The sequence below is a fragment of the Bos mutus genome, chromosome 5 (genome assembly GCF_027580195.1).
Source record: "Bos mutus isolate GX-2022 chromosome 5, NWIPB_WYAK_1.1, whole genome shotgun sequence".
Classification (NCBI taxonomy): domain Eukaryota; kingdom Metazoa; phylum Chordata; class Mammalia; order Artiodactyla; family Bovidae; genus Bos; species Bos mutus.
This window is the reverse complement of record NC_091621.1, coordinates 8,741,147-8,761,318: the sequence shown is the minus strand read 5'-3', so window position 1 is coordinate 8,761,318 and position 20,172 is coordinate 8,741,147. Positions and strand designations below refer to the sequence as shown.

The 20,172-nt window shown below is 40.6% G+C and overlaps 1 protein-coding gene across 2 annotated transcripts in view; it reads right to left on the bottom strand.

The window, feature by feature from the left end:
* Positions 1–423: 423 nt before the first annotated feature.
* Positions 424–20,172, bottom strand: part of GNPTAB (N-acetylglucosamine-1-phosphate transferase subunits alpha and beta) — an 84,114-nt gene continuing 64,365 nt past the window's right edge. For both annotated transcript variants that reach the window (XM_005898601.3, XM_070370254.1), the window contains exons 13-21: positions 19,017–20,098; positions 16,759–16,958; positions 16,320–16,539; positions 15,541–15,654; positions 12,348–12,433; positions 12,003–12,101; positions 8,218–8,385; positions 6,151–6,241; positions 424–1,817 (exon numbers count right to left, since the gene is read on the bottom strand). In XM_005898601.3, the coding sequence (XP_005898663.2) occupies positions 1,740–1,817; positions 6,151–6,241; positions 8,218–8,385; positions 12,003–12,101; positions 12,348–12,433; positions 15,541–15,654; positions 16,320–16,539; positions 16,759–16,958; positions 19,017–20,098 (2,138 nt within the window). In that variant the 3' untranslated portion in view covers positions 424–1,739. The remainder of the gene's footprint in view (positions 1,818–6,150; positions 6,242–8,217; positions 8,386–12,002; positions 12,102–12,347; positions 12,434–15,540; positions 15,655–16,319; positions 16,540–16,758; positions 16,959–19,016; positions 20,099–20,172) is intronic.

Here is a 20,172-nt window from a genome sequence, read left to right as displayed (position 1 = left end):
TGAGTTGCCATTTTCTTCTCCAGGGGTTCTTTCCCACCCAGGAATCAAACCTGCGTCTCCTGCATTGCAGACGGATTCTTTACCACTGAGCCACCTGGGAAGCCCCTGACATGCCATGTAAGCACTCAGATGATTGCTGAATCTAGATAAACTCACTCCTCAAAGATTAAAAATTAAAGCATCACGACATTTTGGTATCTTTCATCTGACCATCCATATCAAATGTTCCCATTCAAACATTACCCAGCACCATGGTTTATGGTTAAAAGAATTGGTCCTTAGGTCTAGTGGCACTTTGAATCTTTTATGCCGTAATACTGTATCAGTATCAAGAGGATTTTATGCAAAATTGGGAGAGTCTCTGTGATCAAAACTAACTAAAGGACAAGCAACCTGCAAAAAAAAAAAAATTAAAGCATCAGATAAAATTTAAGTTTTTATGAGACTTCAGTTTTTGAAATATGTAACTCTTACAGCACAAACACAAGTTATTTACACATTCTTTTTACAAAATGTGTATGCCATTTTGAAAGAATACTGTTAAGATCATGATCTAAAATACCTGTCAAGAGTTCAAAAAGGACCCATGGAATCTGGTCTTCATAAATCCACAGTACAATGACATAAAACACGGCTGAACGTCAAAGCTTACTTACACATGAGAATACTAATTCTGTATCATGGCCTATGGCCTGTTTTGTACAGCTGCAAGTTAGACATGGTTTTGACATTTTAAAAAGATTATTAAAACAAAAGCTAAACTAAACAAAGAATATGCAACACAGACCCATGTGGCCGGCAAGTATTTACTCTCTGTGGCATTTTAAAGAAAAAGTTTCCTGACCCTGCATTACATGAAGCTGACTGAGAGACAGCTACTGGAATATACTGGTGAGTATTTAAAAGAAGACACCACTGTTATGTGCCAGTACCATCAGCACTACTCATTTCTAAAATGAGGCACTTCTTTTTCAATATGTACATCTTCAAAACATAATTACATCTAGGAAGTAGCTCTGCTACTTAACTCTAGCCCTTTGTAATCAGGTCTCCACATAAAATCACAGTATTCTTAGGGGCTGAAGAAAACAAGTACAAATATCAGATGTCTGTCATTGAGTTCATAAGTCATGGCAAGTAGGTTAAGATCACATAGTCTTCAATGTTAATAAAATTTATAATTTAGATATTGTCAATAGGATGTGTTACTGCTGCATTATTTAAATAATATCTATAAAAACATGTTACACATCCTAATTCATTGTTTTTGAAAGGAAGAATAACTTAACTTAGTAGCTACTTTAAAAATGAGAGATGGGAAAAAAAAAAGAACCCCCAAAAAAAAAAGGTAAAACCACAACAAAAAGCTTTGGAATGCAAAAGACAGGGGACTCTTAGCAACAGCACTCAAGGTGGCTTAGGCATCTCATTTTAGCTAGCTGCTCAGTTCCCATAGCGACCTCTGTCTCTCATCTGTGAGCTACTTCATTTCAAGAATGACAGACAGGTCCATGAGCAAATGTTTTAGAAGTAAAACCAGAGCTGCTCAACACTCAAGTCTTCTCTGTGTGGGCTAAGCAGTTCCTGGTCAGCAGGCTATGTTCACGCCAGAAGTACTGTACTGGGTGTTTTCCCTTCTGCAGGCCAAGCTGGCTGAGCATCACGTCACGAAGACATCTCTGATGCCGAGTTTTCAAATGCTCAGTGAATGCTGAGGTAGATTTTCTGATGGAGATCTTTTATACCCTGATTCGATCAGGACTCGCTTCTTTGTGTATCCTCCTTCTGGGAAATATCTTCCGCTTAAGTGCAATTAACTAAAGGATGAAAGACAGAAGATAAATTGTAATTCTCCAGGTTGACAAACTTTAACTTTCTTGCTGAGTGTCATATGACCTTAATCTTTTCCCTAGTCCTATACATAAAGAACAGACGGCAAACGTGGCTCCATCATTCCTCCCCTCAAAACAAAACTGATGGCTTTTTATATGGTTCAAATTATTTATTCCTGTTTCTTTTTCTTTAAGACCTATAAAAACTACATATTTTTATATAACAATTACCACACGTATTTATTTTCAAGATGTCTGTCAAGTCTTTCCACTGAAGGACACTGACTCTTCTTCACCTATTAAGATACTGTCTCTGGGTTTGAAAACAACTACACGTGTCATCACTTCATGGGAAATAGATGGGGAAACAGTGGAAACAGTGTCAGACTTCATTTTTTGGGGCTCCAAAATCACTGCAGATGGTGACTGCAGCCATGAAATTTAAAAGACGCTTACTCCGTGGAAGGAAAGTTATGACCAACCTAGACAGCATATTCAAAAGCAGAGACATTACTTTGCCAACAAAGGTCCATCTAGTCAAGGCTATGGTTTTTCCAGTGATCATGTATGGATGTGAGAGTTGGACTGTAAAGAAAGCTGAGAGCCAAAGAATTGATGCTTTTGAACTGTGGTGTTGGAGAAGACTCTTGAGAGTCCCTTGGACTGCAAGGAGATCCAACCAGTCCATTCTAAAGGAGATCAGTCCTGGGTGTTCTTTGGAAGGACTGATGCTAAAGCTGAAATTCCAATACTTTGACCACCTTATGCGAAGAGTTGACTCATTGGAAAAGACTCTGGTGCTGGGAGGGATTGGGGGCAGGAGGAGAAGGGGACGACAGAAGATGAGATGGCTAGATGGCATTATCGACTCAATGGACATGAGTTTGAGTGAACTCCGGGAGTTGGTGATGGACAGGGAGGCCCAGCGTGCTGCAATTCATGGGGTCACAAAGAGTCAGACACGACTGAACAACTGAACTGAGCACGTGTAAGCTAGAATTTTAATTTTTTCCTAAGAGTTCTATCATCATTGTTTTCCTGTACTTAGTAACCATATCAACAATCATTGGGCATTACCTGTATTTTCAAGTTTATTAATAGGCTGAAATGCAAAAGTTCATCTGTGACTTTGTAGATTCGAACTTGGAATAAATACTTCTAACAGAAACAGTTTATCCATGATACATCTGAAATAGAAAACCTGACCACTGTTAGAAGAAAGTTTCAATGAGAAAAATGTGTTCTTTACGGTTTCAATTTCTAATCCTCCATCTTGAGGTGAGAGCGGGGTGTGCCCAAGCATGGACTACAGTGTTCTGGACGAGCTGGATTCCTGGGCAGAGGAAGGAGCAGCCTTGGCTTGTTTGTGAGTATGGGAGAAGGTAAGGAATTTGATTCAAGCTGGTAAAGAACAAGGTGCCAGGGAGGAGAGGGGATTTATTCTTCCTTTCCCCTTCCTCCTGCTGGTAAAAACAACAGTAAGCAAAGACCCTCTTGTTCCTTCCACGGCCTCCAGCTGCTCCTTTCAGCCAGCACACAGCTGACCCACAGGCTCCTCACTGGACTCTCTTCTAAAAGCAGGCACAGCACAAGATTTCTTCCTAAGATTTTTACTTGCCAAGAACAATGGCAACACAATCAAGAGGACGTTTCTATTCCCTGGAAGGTGGACAAAGGTGAAACTGCTTGCCTGCCAGACCTTTCTTTCCTGAGTTTCCTTCCATCCACAGCAGGAAGCCTGGGAGTGTTTATCCTAAAGCTCTCAGTTCTCAGGCCGCCGCTGCCTCCTCAGTGTAAGTAAACTCAGTGAAAACATCCCACCGTGACCGCCAGATAAGCCTCACTCCAGAATCACCAGGAAGGAGGCCGAGGTGGGTTCACCTGCCTGGCACAGGTCAGGACAGCCTGACACTATTCCCTCTTCCTTGAATCCTTCTTCTTTCTGAGAATTTCACATCTGCTGTAGCCTGAAGAGGATTCTCTTATTCCTCTTTTGACCTCACAAATCTCCCTCTTACTTCCAGACTGTCCCGTGAAGGAGGCTGTGTGCTTGCCTGCCTGGGGAAGAACTGCCAGCAATTCAAGGAAGAAACGTAGACGGGAGAGGATGGCCTGGCGCGCAAGCCAGGCGCCACCGGCAGAACTGGGGGAGGCCTGCAGATCAAGACACTGTGGGCTCTTTTAGAAAGATTAAAAGAAAGAAGATTGGAGACCCACAAAAAATTAGTATCAGATGCAGATTCTGGGTGGTTTTTTTGGTTTACAATAGTTTGACTTGTAGACCTCAGGCTAAAACTGGAAAGCTCTATTTACTGAACTCCACGAACAAAGAATACTGGTAATAGGTTTAGAAGATAGATTTTAAAAAGTCAGTTATATCTATAACTTGTTTACCCATTCACTTGTTGATGGACTTTTGGGTTGATTCTAATTCTGGGCAATTACCAAAAAAGTTGCAGTGAACATGTTTAAGCCTTTGCAAAGACACTTGTTTTCATTTCATTTTGGTAAATATCTAAAAGTGGAATGGCTGGTTGTTTGATCATTTCAAATTGTTTTCCAAAGCTGTTGTACTTTTGCGTTCTGTCAACAGTGTATCAGAGTTCCAGGTTTCAACATCCCTTCCAGCACTAGATATGGTCAGGCTTTTAAATTTTAGTCATTCTAATGGGTGGGTAAAACTTCACTGTGGTTTTGATTTTCATTTTCCTGATGAATTATGATGTTGAATACCTTACCATGTGCTTACTGGCTATTTGAATGTCATATTTAGTGAAATGCTTGTTCACATCTTTCATCCACTTTTAAAAGTAGGCTGTCTTGATATTGATTTATAAGAATTTTTTATATACTTTGGATACAGACCTTTTATATGGATTGTAAATATTTTCTTGTATTTGCACATTTAACTGCTTCTTTTGAAGAGCTGCTGCTGCTGCTGCTGCTAAGTCACTTCACTCGTGTCCGACTCTGTGCGACCCCAGAGACGGCAGCCCACCAGGCTCCCCCGTCCCTGGGATTCTCCAGGCAAGAACACTGGAGTAGGTTGCCATTTCCTTCTCCAATGCAGGAAAGTGAAAAGTGAAGGTGAGGTCGCTCAGTCGTGTCCGACTCTTGGCAACCCCATGGACTGCAGCCTACCGGGCTCCCCCGTCCATGGGATTTTCCAGGCAAGAACACTGGAGTAGGTTGCCATTTCCTTCTCCAATGCAGGAAAGTGAAAAGTGAAGGTGAGGTCGCTCAGTCGTGTCCGACTCTTGGCAACCCCATGGACTGCAGCCCACCAGGCTCCCCCGTCCCTGGGATTCTCCAGGCAAGAACACTGGAGTAGGTTGCCATTTCCTTCTCCAATGCAGGAAAGTGAAAAGTGAAGGTGAGGTCGCTCAGTCGTGTCCGACTCTTGGCAACCCCATGGACTGCAGCCTACCAGGCTCCCCCGTCCATGGGATTTTCCAGGCAAGAGTACTGGAGTGGGTTGCCATGGCCTTCTCCGCTTTTGAAGAGCAGAAACTTTTAAATTTGAAAAAGTTCAGTCTATCGATTTCTTTCTTTGGTAATTTATGCTTTGTGAGTATTAAAAAGCCTTTGCCTATTACAAGATCATGAAGGTTTTCTCCTATATGTTTTTGATAATGTTTATACTTTAAGGTCTTACATTTAGGTCTGTGATCCAGTATTTTGTGTTAGCATCTGTGTGTGGTGTGAGATGAGGATTGATATTCATTTTTTTTTTTCCCTATGTCTATACCTAGTTGATATGGCAGTACTTATTGAAAAGATTTTTCTTGCCTTGTGAATCATTTTGGCACTTTTGTCAAGAATTATTTGATCGTGTATGTATAGGTTTATTTCTGAATTCTCTATTCCATTTATTGATTTATGTGTCTATCTTTTCATCAATATAAAACTCTTATTATTATTGTAGTTTTGTAGTAATTCTTAAAATTAAGAAATCTAAATATTCCAACTTTATTCTTCTTTTTTAAAAAAGTATTTTGATTATTCCAGGTTCTTTGTAATTCCATGTACATTTTATAATGGATTTGTCAATTTCTGCAAAATAGTTTGCTGGGATTTTGATAGGGATTTCCTTGAATCAATATAGGGATAATTGCTATCATAATAAACATGTTCAATCCTCAAAAAAAAAAAAAAAGGCAGTTATGACTGCTGCCTGAATATTATGAAATATTTGACATATGAGCTATAAGCCAATAACAGAAATAAACATTTTCTTGTTATGAATTTATATCATTTTCTTAAAAAAAAAAATTAGATGCCAAGAAATTGACATCCACATAAAATTGATAAAACTTACCTGTTCAGCAAAAAATGAGAATACAGTAAACATAATCAATGTTGCTAGCACACAATGAGTCCAGAACTTCAATTTGTCTCGATACGCCCTCCTGTTCATAGAAAAAAGAAAGCAAATATGTAGTTCTGTGTAAGGTTTAACTATCATTAGCTAGTAAAACTAACTATATAGTATTTACTAGTTTAGCAAACTATACTAGCTTAACAAAAACAATGTTGTGGAACTCAAAAACAATGTCTGAAGGCAATTCTAAAACGTTAACATAATTATACATTTCCCATGTGAGTTCAGGTTTTTCATTGTTACAGTAAATATTTGAATCAGTAACAGTTCCAGCCAGCTTGGCAAGGCTGGCCACCACCACACAGTGGCTTGAGCACCTGGCCTCCGCTCTCAACACTGCTGGACCGTTAAAATGCCTCTAATAGAGCTCAAGTGAAGTGCTTGCACTTCAGCTGTTAGTGGACACATCACCTGGCAGCTGCAAGCAGAATTTTGGGCCATGTCTCAAGTCTCATAGGTATTGAGCTTGGACCTGCTCTTTCTTGACCCTAAAAGAAGTTTTTGGAGCTAAGATCTTCATGTCTGCTATTCAAACTGATGTTAGAGTGTGTGCAATTTGACTGTCATATTGAATTAGGGCTTCCCTGGTGGTTCAGTCGGTAAAGAATCTGCCTGCAATGCGGAAGACCTGGGTTTGGTCCCTGGGTTGGGAAGATCCCCTGGAGGAGGGCATGGCAACCCACTCTAGTATTCTTGCCTGGAGAATCCCCAGGGACAGAGGGGCCTGGTGGGCTGCAGTCCATGGGGTCACAAAGAATCAGACACGACTGAGCAACTAAGCACAGCACAGCACATTTATTCATGCAATCACCCAGTAACACTTCCTGTCGATAGACAGGTGATGAGTAGAGGTCCCTGCTCTAAAGCACCTGTGAACCTGGGGAGGTGCTGATGTGCAGATAACCAGCCACCACACAAGGTGGACAGAGATACCTATTATCAAAAGCAGTCTTGCAGAGAAACAGTGAAATGAGTGCATCAAACAGATGGTGACACTTCATTTAAGCCTTGAAGTGCGGCAGGAAAGCCTGTGGCTGAGAAAGGGGAGGAGCATGAGTAGAGGGGAAACCCAGGCCCTGCAGAGCTGAGTCCAGTCTGGCCTGGAGGACACAGCGATGTGCAGCCAAGAAAAAGCAGGTGGGTGTGGACTGCAGTTGTTCTGGAAAACCACACACTGTGGGTTGGACACAATGCTCTAATGGGAAGGGGGATGATATATAGCGTATATGTGTGTGCACACGTGTGTCACAATCGGGGTGGCTATTTGAAGGATGGCTGTCACAAGCAGGTGACCAGAGGCAGGCAGTCCAGTTAGTCCAGGCAAAGGAAAGAATGAGGGCTGGATGAGGGCAGCGAGGATGGAAGGAAACAAGCAACATTAAGAGACACTGAGGATGGAATCAGACTAGATGAGAGGACAGTAAGGATAAAGGTGGGGCGGGGTTGGGGGTGCATGGCGCATGGGGAAGTATGGCAGGTTTCGTCTGTAATTTGGAAATAATAATTTTTTATGAAGATTAAATAAATGCTTAACATAAGGCTTATAAGATATGCTAACAGCCTCTGCTGAGTTCCAGAGTCATTCACAGCGCCTGGTAGGGGGTGTCTCCAACCCAAGCCACAGATTCCAAATGGCACCTGCCCTGTACTGTTCTTCCTCCCGTTTCCTACATTAAGAGGACCAACAACCAGCTCCGAGAGAAAATCACTCACTTCTATTCCTAACTCTCATCTCATCTGTGGTGGTCAGAGTAGCACTTTTTATTGTAAAGAGTAAACATACTGCCCAGCACAGTGTCGGCTGTACAGCAGGTACTCAAGAAACAGGGAAGCCACTCTGAGGGCAATGATGATGAATAAAGCTCAGCAGATGTACTGGACCAGTTAGATCAATAAAAACTATACATGTCTTTTTACAAAGAAATTAGAGAAAATAACACAGTAAAGAAACTTCATCACTCTAAAGAAGAAAAACATACATGTATTTGAAACATGGACACTTACCATTCCTGCAGCTCATGCATATGAAGGAAACGGTTTCGATACTCCCTTGGCAGCTCAAACTGGGATGGGATGGGGAACATGGATTCGTAGAAGTCCCTGAGAACAGCCTTCACTGTCTGGGCATCTTTATGATTGTGGTCAATGTTGTCATTCAGACAGACAAACTTCCTGGAGACAACAGAGACCCAGGGTTGTTATTGGTTCTCATGAGGATAATCCTTACCTAACAAAACAAGAAGTGTGGATTTGGAATATGTTTTAAATGGACTTATGTCCCAAGTTGTGGCATTTACTGATATGATTCTCTGGGGAATAACAGTCTGTAAAATTTTTCCTGAGATATTTCTCTCCTATAAAACAAAAAGAACTAGGGATGATAGATAATTTTGAATATGCCTTCTAGCTATAGGAATACATTATTTTAATTGCTGTTTGGGGTTGGCACGTGCCCAGTTTAGTGTTAACTGACTGAAGCATTCTGTTAACATCCAGGGAAAAACTAGTAAGTGTCTACAACTGAGTTCTCTGAACTGACAGAATTACATTACTAAGAACAGTCATGTAGACAGCTGAGATAGAGATGGTTCCTTATAGCTACAGATTTTATGAGGTTGATAACTTCTTAATATTGACATGTCTCCAACTAGGCTGTATGATGAGTTTCAGCAAAAAGTAAATTACAGTGGTGCTTCCCAACTTGTTTCAAGTTCCTTCGAGGCAAAAGTCAATAAGTTGAGGGCCCATTAAAATGGTAGAGATAACACCACTTTTGAATTACATTTAAATTTTGTTTTTACAATTTTATCAAGTATAATAAAGTCCTCAGATCCTGCCACCAAAAGGAAATACAGAAGACACAGGAACACATTAGATAACTGGGAGACGATAAGAAATGTTCAAGGTTCAGGAAATCTACAGAATGTGTAATCTGATTTCTTCATGTGCGTGCATTTTAAGTTTCTTCAGTTGTGTTGGGTTCTGTGACCCCATGGACTGCAGCCTGCCGGGCTCTTCTGTCCATGGCATTCTCCAGGCAAGAATATTGGAGTGGGTTGCCATGCCTTCCTCCAGGGGATCTTCCTGGCCCAGGGATTGAACCCGTGTCTCTTACGTCTCCTGCATTGGCAGACAGCTCTATACCAATGCACATGCAAAAATGCATATGGATTAAAAAGAGAGAGAGAGAGAGATGGGGGAACCTATAGACATAATTGTAATGAATGTACTTGATACCATTTCAAGCCAACAAAGTTAAAAACATAAACGCTTGTAAAAGACAATGGGGGGAAAACGTGTACAGGGGCCAGATAGGTTATCATGTTAAGGAATAAATAATGGTATTATGGTTATTTTCAAAAAATCCTTTTAATTTAGAGACATATACTGAAAATTTTACAAAAAAAAAAAGGATACAGTGACTGAAATTTATTTTAAAATAACTGGGAAGTAGTAGTGAAGGAGTGGGTGTGTTCAGATGAAACAAGATCAACTAGTTGCTTCTTACTGAAGATGAGTGATGAGTAAGTGAAAGTTCATGGCCCTATCTCTTCTTTAAACTTGGGGAATGCTTTTGATTAAGGGATATTAAAGAGTTATGTCCACCAGATACAGTGCAGGAGCCCTGACTGCTTCCTAGACTAAAAACAAAGAACAGCTAAAAAGGGCCTTTGGAGGCACCTCAGGAAATTTGAGTATAGACCATCTATTCAATGGTATTATTTAGTTGGTATTAAGGTTTTTGGATATGTGTGAACAGTCCTATGGTATAAACGAGAATGACTTTGTTTAAAAGACCTATGCTATGATAATGAGGGTAAATTAGCGTATCGTTGTCTGCAACTAATTTTCAAATGGTCCAGCAAACAAAGGAAAAACCAAACCTGTGTGTGTGTTAGTCTGTATAGAGATGAAGTGAGAGATCAGACATAACAAAACACTAAAAATTTAAGAATCTGAGTTTAATGTACTATTGTTTTCAGTCTTTCTGTATCTTCAAAATTTTTCCAACAGCTGGGAAAATGTAAAGAAGAAAAGTATGGGTATGAAACAAAGAGAATGTGTGGATACAGGGTAACCAAAGAAGACCATGTTGGGTACCCAGCACACACTCCCTCTCTTTCCCAAAAGAACTTGCACTTTGCTCAGTATTTCTGCCCCTGTGAACTGACTCAAAGGGAGGCAACCTCACCTGACTCAGGACATGGCTGTGTCTGCAGGGACATAAGAACTGTGGTGCAGGCCTGCCTCCACCCTGGGGATGAAGCGACATAAGGAGGGCAGCAGAGCCCAGATACTCTCCCAGATTCCCTGTTAATTCGATAAACCTGTCCTTAACACCAGTCATCAGAAGGCAGGTTTTCCACTCCTGACTTTAAAGTGAGCCTCAGAAAAGTAAAACAGAAGAGCTAAAATGATAAAATGTGTTCAGGTCCATGGGAGGGATCTGAGCCTAGCAGACAATGCTGGAAAAGCCTGTCTTGACTTGGATCTTCTTAGCAAAACCTGAACCCTTTAAGTTACATGAAGATGTCTGTGAATTTGCTCACCCAATGACTTTTAAACTAGCACAGGACATGAACGTATAGGGTACAACTAAAAACACTAAGTTCTCACTTGGTTTTACTACAGATAACCTATGACTGAGTGAGCACATTAACAGGATGGGGGAAGCAAAAAGCAAGTATCAAAACTGGCTCCTAAGGTTTTAGAGCAGGGCATTCTGAACAGAGGGAAGAGCATATACAAAAAGCTGCCAACTGGGTGGTTCTTAATTATTATGACTTTGTTTTTTTAGCTTGTGGGAAATGTTATTTTGTAGGAAATAAAATATTTTATGAGTATACTATGTAAGTGTTAAACATTTTCATTTTTCTTAAAATTCTATACCTCCCCCCACCCCCCAAAAGAAACGAGAATGAAATTTTAAGGAAAAATTCCCTGGCTTTAAAATGCCTGGAAATTTTACACTTCTGATCATGTATAATTAAAATCATAATGTATATGAGGGGGCAACTGAAAACTTCCAAAAGCATTTAAAAGACTCAGATGAAAACATTCAACTTCACGTATCAATGGCCCTTTCTCAAGAAACTACTTCTATTTCCCATTGAAATTCAAAACTCAAAATGCAGATTTTAACCAATTTTATCAAACTAGGGCAACTGTTGGAGGTGAGGCTGGAAATTTTCAGGGCTATGTAAAGCTGAACACTTCATTCATTCCCAAAGAATGACTGCAGTTTGCTGGATTAATTTTCACAACTATGGTAGCATTCCTTTTTCCTCAGAAGCTAATTTGAACTTTCCTTTGAATTGCAAAGACAGGTCTAATCACAACAATTTCTCTGGAACCCCCTATTTCTAAAAATAGAAATCTATTTTCTGTAACAGAAATATTTTTTTTTTTTACTATAAAAGAAATAGAAAAATCGAAATTTCTAAGAGTCCCAGTCATGTGGCCTCACCTCCCCGACAACGCAGTTAACCCTCAGCCTCGCTGAACAGTCATGTCGCTGGACTCAGAGATATCCATGCCAATCCCTGTGCATGGGGGGCCGATCTCAACTCACAATTCCCATCTCTTAATTCAAACATTACCACCACCATTAGAGGTTTCCATCTGCTCCAAACAAAACTAAGGCGCTCCTTTCTCTCTAGTACTGCTGCCTTTTTTTTCATGTTTACTTGCATGATTAAAGATATTTTCAAAGTTATGGGAATTCTCTGTCCATTCTATCCAATTGTTCTATGAACCTAAAATGTTCTAAATTCAAAACAAAACAGTACCTGGGGTTTTTTCTTATATCATCCAACTGGCCAACTACATGAGAAACATTGGTACGAATCATCTTAAAAGCAATTTCTTCTTCTCCCATGATTTCAAACCTAATTATCAAAACATAATGAGTGTAAATATGTATATGAATATGTAAAACAAAATTTCAATAAGAAAGTTTTATAAAACTTTAAAGAACCAACATTCTCAGGATGACTTAATCTTTCCATATTACTAAAGAGAAAAATCACATATAAATTTCAAAGGATGGTTAATAGATAAACTATGGTAAAATTATGAAAATACCACACTCATAATTATTCTTAAATTAAAGAGAAAATGTATACAGTATTTACCTGTATTTGTTTTTGTCCTTATATGCTTTGTGGATTTTATCAGTTACTGGTTTACAGTTGGTTACTAGACTTTTAGTGACTGGTGGCTGTGAGAAAACACAGACATTACATCAGGGCAAAGCCTGGGGTGAGGCAAGGGAAGCATTCATCTCAAGTGCAAGTTTTAAGGGCACATGAAAAGATGAACCAAGATGAATCAGTAATCAAGATGAGTATTTTAATGCAATATTAAAAAAAAAAATCAAATTGGCATACTATGGCCCACATACTAATTGTCTATTTTTTAAATAAAGTTTTAATTTTTTCAGAAAGAAAATGAATTTCTAACAAACTAATGGACTGGTCTATAACAATACTCATAGGCCAAGCTATCATTCTTATAGTCTAATTAGAAAATACTTTATCCTGTGCGTAATTACAGGTAATTACAGAAATGAAGTCAACATCTGGCTAAGAGTTCATTCAAGTAATGTCAGCCAATGCTGCCACTATCGCTAGTGCTTGTACTCAACAGTTATCTGCCTCAAGACTGACCTGTAACTGTGAGCAAAGCAGCCCCTACTTAATTCTTAGCACTCAAAGGATATTTGCTGATTGTAAACCTTATGTCAGATTATTTGGTAAAATAATAAAATACTCTGCTAATAAATGAATATGTATGTATTTCTTAAAAAAAAAAAAAAAAAAAACCCAACATGCTAAAATCCCTCAATAACCTTTCATCATGCCTATAAAAGGGCAAGACGAATAACTGCATAGATCATCTTCCTTAGAAAAGAATATGCTTCAGTAAGTTCTATATAAGTACAGGGGATTGGCAATTCTACAGTCTTACTAGGAAGCCAAAGTTTATAGAGAAGGAAAGAAAGAAAAGTTAAAAGACGGACGTGGAAATAAAAGGTGGTGAAAAGACAAGTTTGGAGTGAGTGCCAAGGCAGGCTACACCTGGGGTGACTTCAGTGGCCTCTAAGGCAACCTGTCAACACAATCTCAAGGTGGTCCTGAGGACAGTGAAGACCAGAGAGGCCTGGTCCGGGGGACAGGCTGAGGGGACATGGTTTAGGAGCCCAGCACACTTCCTCCTCTCGTCAATGCTCTGGGATTGCCCACCAAGAAGATACCAGAAGGGACAAATCAGGACAGCCTGGAACTCATAGCTCACTGTCCCCCTCCTGGGAAAAGGGTGTACCCAGATCTTTGAGAGAACTTCAGTTATCTTGACACATAATAAAGGGTGTTTTTAAACCAGGATATTGATATCCAGATGATTCAGAGTTGATTATATTAGCTTTGTTGGGGGTAATTCCAAATGTGGGGAAAACAGAAAAAAACTATCACTGTTTGAAAGAATGTCTTTTAGTCTACACAACCTAATTTCTTCTTTTCAACTGTGATTCTGTTCTCTCAAGAGGCAGGGAAAACACCTACAATGATTACAAATGTGCCTTTAATCTTTAAGAACACACTTGTAAAGAACTACTAACGTGTGTAACAGTCTGGGTTTTATAGACCACTTTTCACTGTACGGGCCCAACATCCCAGAGAATCTGTTGCGCCTCACGAGACAAGCTGCTGATCTGTTATCAGCCAGGCCTCCCGAGGGCCCACAACCGGAGCTGGTCTCAGACCCTGGCTGCTGATTTTTGCCTGTTCACCCCACTAAAGCAAACTCCCTTAGGCTGCCACCAGGTCTTACACCTTACCTCAGTTTTATTGACTTCATAGTTTAGAATATTTAGAAAGCTGGCTTTCAGTGACACATATCTATACACCAACCCATGTCATAAGCTGGACTGACCAACACACAACCAGCAATACGTACAGCTTGTCTGCATATTCCAACAGCTGTCAAGGTGCCCCTCACATGTCTCGTCATGGGTGGGCTTCCCTAGGCCCTGAGACACACCATCCCTGCTGTGTGCAGTGAATGCGAAACGAATGACTGCCTTCTTTCAGAAATCAGACTTGTAACTGATTATTAGAGTTACTTGTAACTGATTAGAAGAGTGATTACGTTACTCTTCTCTACATTCATTTACAAACATCTTGTCTCCAGATAATTATAGGGCTTGAACATGTGCAAGGTGGTCAGTTTTTAAAAACATGTGTTATTTTGGACTTCCCTTGTGGTCCAGTGGTTAAGATTCCCACGCTCCCAACACAGGGGACACAGGTTCAATGCCTGGTTGGGGAACTAAGATCCTGCATGCTATGTGGCCAAAAAGAATTTTTTAAATTAAAAAACAAAAAAATTACTTAGGTTTGAAAAAACATTATTTTGATTATGAAAGTTATCTATTCATTACAGAAAATATGAAAATACTAGTGTGAAAAAAGATATTAAGAACTACCAGTAAAAAAAAATAAGCCAGATACAAAAGACTATACGATTTTAAAAGAAAACTACCTATGATTTAACCCACCACCTATTTTGTAAACATTTTTTCCATGTGTGTGTATTTGTGTGTGTGTGTGTGTGTGTGTGTATGAGTAAAATTAACTGTAAGCATCACATAAATGGCTGTATTATATCCTTGTTCCATCAATTCTAAATGCAGATTTTTTTTTTTTTACATTTTCATTTCTTTGAAACTGGGATGCTTCTTACAATCAACAAAGTCTTCCAACCATTTCAGCCAAGTGGCACTCTAATACATTTGTGTGCAGATCATCTACTGACCCTACTGGTAAGATCCATCATCAAAGCAACTTAGCTTTGAGGAAAGATGGGGTTCAATTTGATGAGTAGGCCAGAATACTGGAGTGGGTAGCCTTTTTCTTCTCCAGGGGATCTTCCCGACCTAGGAATCAAACCGGGGTCTCCTGCATTGCAGGCAGATTCTTTACCCACTGAGCTATCAGGGAAGCCTGAGTATTTCCTTGGTTAATGTTTAACAGGATTGCTCTCCTAAGCAATGAGTATACTCCAGGGTTACCTTCTGCCATCCTTAGTAAAAGGTTGTCTGCTTATAGAACATAAGCAAGTAATCTCAATATTAGCTTAAACCATTAGGGAGGAAAAAAAGATATTCCAAAGAAAAATATAAATTATTATAGATTATTGGTGCTACTGATTTCTACCAGACCTATAAACAGAGAGCCAGCTTCTAGTTTTTGAAGTGCTGTACAGAAATGATAGTAACACCCAATAAGGATGGACTCTGTTTTACATAAATGAACCCATATCACTCACCAGATTCGGATCATAGTATGCTTCCTGAGTTGGTGGGATGTTGTTTAGCTGAGTGATATTAGCAGGAAGCATTTTCGAACAATTTATTAACATGTGTTCCAGACCTGTTAAATCCTAACAAAGCAAAAATAAAAGCATAAACCTTCTACATACAAGTAATGCTTGTGGTTTTAAAAATATGTTAAAGTCACCAAAGTGTAAGTGCTACCTTCAAAGAGAGTTTGACTGTATGATTCTAAAAGACCCACTAAAAAGAGCAGAATGAGACAATACAAACAACTCATCTTTGCCTCAAAGTGGAACGTACAGGACCGGGAGGCCCCTCTGATACTAGGTGAGCCAGGGGATCACCAGATGGGTGTCCTCCAGCTGGAATCCTCTTGGTGCCCCTTATTCCTGAGTGTCCCACTCCTGGGACTAGAGGATGCCAAGGCAGAGGGGACTCTGCAACACCACGGGTCTGGCTGAGGGCTCCACTCAGCCACATCTGAAGCCCCTGGATGAACCTGTCATGAGAATCTTCTATGCAGTTATGGTCTGCCTCTTCTCCACACAATACTATAGCAATCCCTAATGAAAGTCTTAAAAAAAGTCATCCTATGAAACACAAACTTCAAAACTGATTTTAATCCTGGCATTAAAAATGGACTAGTTGTGAACACCCTCGTTTACTTGTACTTGCATTACACTGAAGTATGCAGGGGAAAGAGAAGGTATCAAACTTAAAAGTTTCATTTAAAATGTCACAAAATTGGGGGGGGGGTATAAAATTACAATACCTGCAAACTTAAAGGCAAGTCATGAATTCTGGTGGCCAGCGTGCGGATTTCTCTGTCAGACAGGATGCCAGATTGGTCTGTGTCAATTTCATCAAAAACTTGCGATATGTTCAGCGGCTGAACTGCACTCATGAGATAATAAAAATAAGAGAAGGCAAACTGCATGTCCTCGGAGTGGCGCACTTTGTGAAATGACGTCTTGTCAAATTCTTCAGGGAACCTGTCCAAATGTAACACATTGTGAGATCTGGATACTTACAATATACATGGTACCCCACACTTGTGGCATCAGAATCTTACTTCCCTCCTGCTGAGATAATACTTTCACCACACTAGTTATCAAGTGTCAGAGCCATAGATGCAGCAGAGAGAGGATGTGAACTTCAAGCTGCCCTGGCTCTGAGCACAAGCAGAAAATTCAGACGTAAGCGAGACTTACATGTCTTGCAGTTCCTGCATCACGATTCGGTCGATCATGTGAGGCATGTGTGCAGGGACTTTCCGAGATGTGAATCCAAACTTGCTGTTTAGAATTTTGTTCACGTATCGGAGGGAATCAGCGAATGTGTCTTTTAGCTGCCTCCCGGTGTGCTTGCTGTCAGTAAAGTAGGCCAGTTGTGTCTTCAGTGACTCTTCTTCCTGAAAGGAGAATTCCACCCAGCACAGTGTTACATTTACTGCACAAGGGTCCTGTGTTAACAAGAGATGGGGGTACTACTTCAGGTAGCATGGAAATAACTAGTCACTGTCGTGTGGGGAAAATGAAATGAGCACTACACAGGTCTCCTTCTGCATCCTAAGACCAGGGGTCACCTGGTCGAGTTTAGTGAAAGTATCGCAGACAACAGCTGTTTATAGGGTTTTCTTCAGGGACTAGTCATTGACCATGAGATTTCACAGCCCATTACAATGCAACATTTAGAAAATCGATTTACAGTCCATTTGAGAGTGCTTTCAATATGAAGTTATTTCTACTGGTGAAATCAAAGCAGCAAGGACTTGAGTTTTGAAGACACAGGCTAGAATACAAAATTGGTTTCACCATGTAACAGTGTTAATACTATGAAATGTAAAGAGCCCTGTCAAAACCACCAAGAGGTGAAACTGAATGGGCAAAGAATATCGGCAAAGAACCTGAACACACTTTACAGAAGATGAAATAGTTTTCATGAGTTTTCTCAAACTCATGAGAGTATAGATTGATATTAACTGCTGTTGGGTAGTCTGTGGAGAAACAAGCAGGCTTGCACACTGCTTGTCAAAGGAGGAAAGGGTGCAACATAAAAGGACGTATTTTATACACACTAGACCCTTTAACCCAGCAATTCTACCTACAGAAATAAAGCTTCCCCAAGAGTTAGACGTATGTACAAGAATATTTATTGCAACATTAGGTATCTGTAATTGCAAAACACTGGGAACAACTTACAGCTGTTAAAAAACAAGGGCGGTTTGCCCACATACTACCACATCAAAGGTGACTGCAGAGCAGTGTGTGCATAACTCCACTACTCCAAAACAAACTATGTAGTTTATACAGCTATAGGAAAATAATTGAAGAATACCCACCAAGCCACATATTCATAGTGACTGTCTCAAGGAGATTAAGGAAGGGAGGAGGAGGAGGCCTTTTCCTTTTTTATTGCTTTTTTTGTGTTTTTTTTTTGCATTGCTTCAATTTTTACCACAAGTTTATAGTGCTACAATTCAGAAAAAAGGAGGGTGGTGGTAGTGAGGACTCAACCACTAGTAAATGCTACCGTGTCAGGGACAAAAAACACCCTGGAGACAATGAAAGGAATGAAACTGCACCCCCTTCACCACTCTCCTACAGCCTAACGTCTGCTCAGGCTGTGCTCTATTCATGACCCAACCTAGACCACAAGGTTTTTTCCTCGGTCTGTTGACTACTCCCCACTTTTCAAAGGTCCCACACTTCAGTGGATCCTTATCACACGGCCACAGTTCTGGCCTCCCAGCTTGCTCTTTGAGTCTCTAAGAGCACGGACCCTACTGACCATCCTGCGCTCCTGGATGTTAGCAGAGGGATGGCACTCCCAAGATGCACAAAGGACCCCCAGGCACCGTGAAGGCTGTGGTAAAGGGAGGGAGAGCTCCAACTCTGAGGACCAGCTCACACTCATCTGCTGTTGTGACATAGGGAAAGCTAGTGAATTTGTCTGTGTCTCAGGCTTTCCGTTATTGGAAAAGTATGTGATCTGACTGCACAAGGTATGCAAAATCGGTTTTTGAAATAACATACCAAGTGAAGATAAGATACCATCACTGCTCTGCTAGGAACTCAGGGTATGCCCCTGGCTGATGACTTACTCACTCACACAAAGGCTGCTTCTGAAACTGCAAAATGGGGACAACAATAGCCGAGACCCTTACAAGGTGTTTTTATTGTTAGAATTATTGGGAAGATTCCTGGAGGAGGAAATGGCAACCCACTCCAGTATTCTTGCCTGAGGAGAATTCTTGCCTGAGAACCCCATGGACAGAGGAGTCTGGTGGGCTACTGTCCATGGGGTCACAAAGAGTTGGACATGACTAAAGCAACTTAGCCACATGTGCTGAGTTCAGTGGTGGGCACAGGGAAGTTCTGAATAAACAGTAGCTATTACTTTATCACCACCACTAACAAGGTTACTTTTTTCCTGAGCATGGGAAGGAATAAGGCTGCATGTAACTTACATCAAGCAGATCTTGGAAATACTTTTTCTTCTCCCATGGCAAAAAGCCCAGGTAACTGTCTGTGTATTGCTGCAGTTTTCTTCCAGGTACCACTTCATTGCCACCAGGGTAACTGTTGGCATTTTCCTCTATTTTTTTCTCTTGTTCTTTCCCTGTGATTACCTTTTCCTGTGTGTCCTTGCTTTCCAGTGGGAAAGTCAGAGATGAAAGCTTTTCTCTTGACACAGTTCTGCCTCCTACTTTAGGAGTCACGGTTATTGCCCTGAATCTCGCTTCCAGGGGTGGAATCTGGCTCTGGGAATGGTTGTTCACTGTCATTGTCACTGCTGGAAAAGGCGATGACCCCTGGAGTCTTTCAGATGTTCCTAAGTTGCTTTTGTGAGCCTCTTTTGCCAATGGGGCCTCCAAACCGCCATTTCTTTGCTCTGTTGTTAGAGGGTGATTTACTGTTAACTGTCCATTTTGTGGGTTCATCAGAAAAGACCTCAGCAAGGCTGACTTGGACAGGTTGTATCCTTTCATGGTGATGTCTCCACGTTCTAGTTGCAAATCCAAGTTATTAAGGCTCAACTGGGTCTCTTTTGGAAGGAGTGAAATATTGACCTGTGGAATTTCCACCTCCACTTGGAATCTTCTTGTTGTGTTCACATCATGTCTCTTGACCTTAGGGAAGCGTTTTTCTTCAGGGATATCCTCAAACAAGATTTCTGCCTCTGGAAGAAGTGTTGTGGAGCTCATCGAACTTTGGTAAGCCTTCTGGGTCGTAGAATTCCGTTTGGGCTCCTCCCTCGTGTCAACCTCTACTACTATCTGGATTTTGAACTCCTCATCATTTTTACCTTGAAGTGTGAGATTAAAATGTATTGTGGTCGCGTTCATTCCACTGTGCATTAGGAGGTGGATGGTTTTCCACTTATTGGCGATAGAAGCATGTCGGATTATTGGGTTGTCACTATATGCACCTTCGATCCCCTTTTTGGCTATTTCTGCAAAGCTGAAATAAGGCAGGCATTCACCTTTTGGAATAACATAGTGAGTCTGGTTTGGGAGAAGAGTTACTTTATACAATTCATGAAAATGATCTAGAGGAAAAAACACAAACATGACTTTAAAAAAAAACTACACATTTTCCCCCTTTTCCTTTAATTCTTAGGGT